At 40.3% G+C, this 6,383-nt stretch overlaps 1 protein-coding gene across 1 annotated transcript in view; it reads right to left on the bottom strand.

Moving 5' to 3' along the window:
* Nucleotides 1-337: 337 nt before the first annotated feature.
* LOC122660039 (phosphoribosylaminoimidazole-succinocarboxamide synthase, chloroplastic) overlaps nt 338-6,383 on the bottom strand; it is a 17,698-nt gene continuing 11,652 nt past the window's right edge. Inside the window, exons 12-13 of the mRNA XM_043855213.1 lie at nt 713-770; nt 338-638 (exon numbers count right to left, since the gene is read on the bottom strand). Of these exons, the coding sequence (XP_043711148.1) occupies nt 576-638; nt 713-770 (121 nt within the window). The 3' untranslated portion in view covers nt 338-575. The remainder of the gene's footprint in view (nt 639-712; nt 771-6,383) is intronic.

Here is a 6,383-nt window from a genome sequence, read left to right as displayed (position 1 = left end):
TCTAAGATCTTTCGACTGGGATCTTGTGTTCGACACAATTGTGGGGTAAAGCATAGGGAGGGATTTCTTCCCTGGAATCAATATGAAGTCCTTGGTGAAGTTGCAATGAACAAAGAAGTATCCATCATTGTGTGCTTTCCTTTTCATTGGTCGCATATAAGTATGTACACCAGGAAGAAATTGCATTTATTTTTCTATATCAGCACCAGACTATGATAGGATGATCTACACTTGAAACAATCATACAGACATGTCAATCAGAGAGCCACTGTTGGTGTATTGAATTATCCCTTCAGGCACCAACTACAGATCATAGTGGCCCATCCATGGAGATTACTGTTGTTAAGGCTGAGGCTTAAAAATTCTATAACTGCTTGTCTATGAAACTAAAATGAAGTCTGTCTACTTAAGTGCAGATGGGCGATTGGTTGTTTCACCTATCCAATATCATAACTTGCACTTGAAGTTACTGACTGACACAGAGAAAATTGGTTACGGCAATTCCAGATTGGAGCTCAGGCAAAACTGAGAAGCTCTACAAGGGAATCTGGTAGAACTGTTCATGGCTTACATGTTCATTGCTGTAGTGATGACAGTGCCAGTGAGACATTCCGAGATATCCGGTCATGTATTGGCTCCTGCACAGAGGATCCCAAATGACCCATCAGACATTAAGAAATATCACCATATCAGCATGCCAAGTGTACACTACCTCTTCTTGTGGTGGCTCAAAAATTGAGTTTGTGATGGTCTCATACAACATAAGATATCTGCCATAAACAAATAAGTAGTTAGCACCAATACAGACAAATATGTAAAACATACAGTGTGCTATAGAAAGATAAAATTAATATCAGCAAGTCAGAAACAAAATGTGACATTAAGAGTCAGGACCCTTGGAAGGATCAGTTACCCTGGCTCCAAGGTGCATGCTATGCTACATCTCGCCACTCTTCTAAGTAGTACACAGAAAGACCAAAATGTTCAAAATAATTAGCTTTCATTGCACTAATTAACTAATGTTGAATAAACTGACCACACCACATCAATACACACACACATAGGGTGCATCGGGTCAGTGACACATTGGGTCCAACACCATATCAAGGGACTTCATCAGTGTAAAATCTAAATTGTGATGGGTCCTTGTGCGAGGGTAAAGCTGGGAATGGATGCATATAACCAAAGATTCCTCTGGGTAAGTTCAATTCTTTGCAATTTCAGCAGCATTCATCCATCATGAGCTACAAAGCAGCCAGGCATGGTTTTTACTTGACTGATTGATCATTCAATTAGGTTCTCAGAAAGCATTGTATGTCTCAAACCCTAAGCACCGGCTACCACAAAACTGCCTCTCAACAACGTCCACAAAGATTCTGCTCCCTTCGCCAGAGCTAAAATCTGCTCCATGCCTCCATCTCAGAGCAATCGCCTTGAATTTAACTGGATTCAGTTTCAAAGAAAAGACTGTGTAACCAGCAGAGCTTCAATGCTAGAAATAAGTTTAGTTTATGGAGATGGGCAAGGAGGTAGTGGAATGAGACCCGCAACCTCCACAACTCCATGATAACACTGATCACAGACAGGGTTGTTGACCAGTTGTCAGCCGAAGAGGCATCAAGTGATGGTTGTGGGGGAGAATGATGAAGAGTGGTGAGACAGACAGTGTAGTGGCAATAGATTGCGTGTAATGTAGGACAATGGCAACCAATGGTTAAGATGCCTTTCACTTTATCAGACAGTCAATAAGGTGCTAGTGTAAAAGATTCTATTACACCCCACTAGTGTGTACATCATTTTCCCTTCTTTACTATTTAAATTTGTTTGGTCGGAATATAACTCCTCCAAAGCAGCTGGCCAATGGGGAGGTGTTAACAGTCAATTTGGGTTTGTTTCTTTGATGGTTTACAGCATTATTAAATGAAGGGTAAATTTCTATCACTCCCCTATACTTGCCCCATTTTTACTCAAACTCCCCTACTCAAAATTTGTTTTCTCAGTCCCCCAGAAAAGCAAAGTTTCAGCTCGCTTTCTCACTTATTCTAAATTCCTAAATTCCCCCTGCTCCCCTCCCTTCTGCCCTCCAGTGGCATCCCACTCCCGCAGCCTCTCTCCAGCACCTCCCAAAAACCCTCCGCTCTGCCACCACCTCTCACCCCCGCCTTCCCCTCTACTGTAAGCCACCCCCCTCTACAAATCCTCTGCCCCACTCCATCCCACCCCCATCAAAATGGGTTCTCAGCTCGGAACCATCACCATTGGTTCTGGTATCTTTTACTCCACAGATTTATACTCTTCTTGGAACTTTCTTCAACATTTTGGAGATTTCTTCGATCAGCCAGCCTTAGAGATTTATTGTAAGTTTTTTAGCTCTCAATTTCTCAAGTCTCATTTGTCATTCTTGCGTCGTCGATTCAAAGCTTTCAGATTAGTCGTTTTCCATCAGATCCGCGACTTAACTGCATTTTATTGTTTTTGATTTTGTGCCCCCCCACCCCTTCCATTGGGTCTTTCCACTCCGGAATTGATGAATTTGAGTTCTATTAATTGTTAAGCTGTACTACTTTATTGCATTTTGCTGTACTATTACTCTTTCTTTGGCTCTTCATTACATCTACTGAATCGCTCCTGATGCAGATTCATCACCAAAACAGGCTTGCATTATTAGGAATAAGTCTAGGGTTGGGTTCTATACATGTTGGGCCTTTGGTCTGATGGGTTTTCAATGTAATAGGTCACTTTTATGGACCTAAAGTAGGGGTATATAGGTTGCATACGGGATTAGCTTCTATACTAAGTCTATTTTCATGTTTTAATGTTTTAAACTGAACCAGTCCAAAACTAATTTGAACAAATGGTTCAATTTAAGTGACTTGAGTCACCTTTCTTTTATTTGCTTTCATTATAAGTTGGGTCCACACCTCTCCACGAATTTGAGAGAGGTTGTGAAGTGTAATTAGAGTCGGCTAGGAGCTTTTACACTCCTAGGCTGATTAGGAATATGCCCTCTCGCCACTATAAATAAAGGGAATTTGGTGGAGAGGTTTCTCACCTCTGAATTTTTGAAAATCTGTTATTGCTGCTCTGCAACTATGTTTCTTCTTTGAAGAATTGCTTTGTGTTTGATCAAATCTGGTGGTTTTGGTGTTTGATCCAATCGACACCTTGCAGTATGAAGCCTGGGTGGTACTATTGAAGCTCTATTCAAGTTTTCTGTCCCAGATCTGATTTTTCTTCAAGTTTCAGTTCAAAATTCAATTTGTATTCAAGTTTGGTTGCTGCTTGGACAATTCTGCAACTACAAGTAAGTTGGAAGCATCCCCATCCCCATCCTTCTTCTCCTAATCCTCTACAACCCCAACCCTAGCTATCCCCTTTTTTAATTTTTCACTTTTACAACACCAACCATCGAACTAGACCTGTCTACTCATCCATGAAACCCCAAATTCAGACCACATACTCATCCACCATCAAGCTCCACTCAATCCTAAGCCCAGCCAACATCTCCCATTAAAACCCTAACATCCCACCTTCTCAAATCAAAACCCAAAAGCCCTAATTTCTGCCCAGCCCAAACCAACTATCAGAATAGTCTACAAATCTGACCGATTATCCCTCATACCCTCCTAAGAAAACCATTCAAGTTTGGTTAACTTCTGTCCAGCCAAACCCTAGAAATCCATCTTTTCCTCTTTTCCGAAACCCGAAACCCTAACCCTAACTCTAATTTCTCCACAAACCCTATTTTGACCTAGCTGATTCACCTGTTCATAACAGATCCTGGTTGATTGGCTCCTAGTTGGTCCTCTACCAATCTACAACTACATTAGCTCCTCGATTAACTTCTCAGCTTGATTTTTCTTTCCTTTAAAAAAGGAAAATCATTGGCCTTTGGTTGATCCGAACTGTGTTTTTCAATCTCGCAAACCTCGATTTCGAGATGTTGGAAATAATTCCTTGATTGCTTGAGCCACATTAGGATTTATTGGTAGGGCTTTCAATGTTCAGATTTTGAGAAAAAACGAGTTCATTCTTCTGATTGTTCTACATTTCGGAGTATTTGATTTGAAATTCAATGCGACTTCTTTGTGCATCTCCTCCATCGGTTCCTGTTGCAGGACACTTCCAGATTTGTCTGAGGAGTTTAGCTATGGACTTTGCACAGTCGCAGCAATTGAGGAGAGGGGGATTGGACACCCTTTCTCTCTCTCAGACTCCACGATTAAGTGACAAGTCTGCAAGAAATCTGCAATTGGATAGGAGTTCCAGTCATAAGCATGAAAAGATACAAGGGGTAAATGTCCTGGTTCTAGTCCGTTGCAGGTTAGGGTCATCCTGTTTTTTAAATTTCCAACAATTTGAGTAGTTTTTCATGATATTGAATGAGGAATTTACTTCATTTGTTGTAGACCTATAAGCGAGGACAAGAAGAGGGTCAACACACCCATGATTTCGTGCAATGACCATAAAAGAGAAGTACTGCGGTTCAGAAATAGCCAAGCAGATTTTAATGGGGATCTAACCATCTAGTGATTAGAAATCAACCAAAAAAAGTAAGGTTTGTGAAACTGAAATATAATCTGAACTAAGGGCCTCTTTGGTATCATTTTTATTTTTGATTTTTGGCCAAAAAAAGGTTTATGGTTGCATTTGGTATTGTTTATGGAACCTGTTTCTATTTAAAAAAGGTTGAAAAAACACAAAAACCACAAATAGGTCCTGACCTATTTTTGTGTTTTAGCCAAAAATCAGTTTTGGTCATTTATGCAGGACTTTAATGAGCACGTGCTCATAAGTCTCAAAATTGAAGGGTAGGAGTGTCATTTCTGGTTTAATTAGAAGATCGGCCCTCCTCGTCCTCCTCCTTCCTCCTGCTGCAAGCCTGCAACACCATCCACGACTTCCCCTTTTATTTTTCCTGCAACTCCATCCACCCTCCTCATCTTCTTCTTCATGCGACCCCTCCCGCCCCTACACCCTGCTGCAACCTAACCCACCATATCCGCCCCTTACACACTGCAATGGATCCCTTTCTGCAATGAGAATATACTGTTCTGCATCGATGTCGACCATGAATCTCTGGTGGAGATGAAAGCTTTGGGCCCAAAAGGTCAACCCATCATGAGATTGGATTCAATAAAAAAGGCAGTCCTCCTTTTCGTCCATGCCAAACTTGCCATCAATCCTGAGCACCATTTCACCTTTGCGGCTCTTGGCCAATCCGCTTCTTGGGTATCCCCGACTTCAAATTTTGCTTGCTTTCATTTTGATTTCATAATTTCGTGGAGGTTTAATGGGGTTCTACTAGATTATGTGAAAGGTTGTGGGTTCTGACATTGGCTTTTCTGCAATCGCGACCCTGATGTTTTGTTTTTGTCTTTTTTATTATATTCTTGGTAATTGGTTATCAATAGCATGATTTGAACTAAAGATTAGAACATCTGATGTGAATCACTGGATCCTCTCATCATTTTGTCAGGCATTTCTAAAAGTATCTGAAGTTTGATGAACTTGTCGATTCTCTGCACAAACAGGTTCCTTTGCGCATGTCTGATCTTATCCAATTCCAATCGGAATTAGGAAGAACCACCTGAAAGGCTGTGACCGATCGATGCTTATCCGAATTCCGAATCGTGATTCCAAGTGGGATCCATTCCCAGGAAGGAAGATGGGTGAAGAGGGAATCTCTTCACCCACTAGTTACACTAGATAAGATTTGATACTTTGGGATCATTTCTTCAAAAAACTACTCTACACATGGGCATACCAAACCATTTCTCATTCTCTACTCGTTTTTGTCTAATGTTTACCAAACGGTTTTTAGTTTTTGATAAAAAATGGTTTTCATTAATGATTTTTGTTAAATAGGCAAAAATCAAAAGTAAAAATGATACCAAAGAGAGCCTAAGAGCTATTAATTAAGACAGAAAATAGAAGAAGAATGTAGCAAGATAACAAAAAACAGAATAGCAATTGATTAAAGTATAACCGGAACTAGAAAACTGAAGAACAAAGGATGTGCAAGATGAAAAAACTTCAGAACTGACTATAGAATCAATTGGAATAATAAGATAAGAAGAAGAAAAGATGTGTAATTTAAAGATCACCACCTGAATTACTACCTTGAAATCACATCAAGCCCTCCTGGAATCACCACTAGGGTGCTACTGAATCACCACAGCAGCAAGCATTCTTAATCTCACAGAACAAAGGAAAGAGCCAATTTCATTCAACTATAAAATCATGGGGAGGGCTATGCCCAGAAAACTATTAAATAAAAGCTGAATTTAGTGATCTAAGACTCCAAAAAGGAAAGCAAAATCAAAGCAGAAACATATAAGGAAACTCCCATTCGCAAGCTGTGAGAGAGGAATCCTTCACTG

Source organism: Telopea speciosissima, chromosome 4, assembly GCF_018873765.1.
Source record: "Telopea speciosissima isolate NSW1024214 ecotype Mountain lineage chromosome 4, Tspe_v1, whole genome shotgun sequence".
NCBI classification, from domain to species: Eukaryota; Viridiplantae; Streptophyta; class Magnoliopsida; order Proteales; family Proteaceae; genus Telopea; species Telopea speciosissima.
This window is presented reverse-complemented; position numbering and strand designations above follow the sequence as displayed.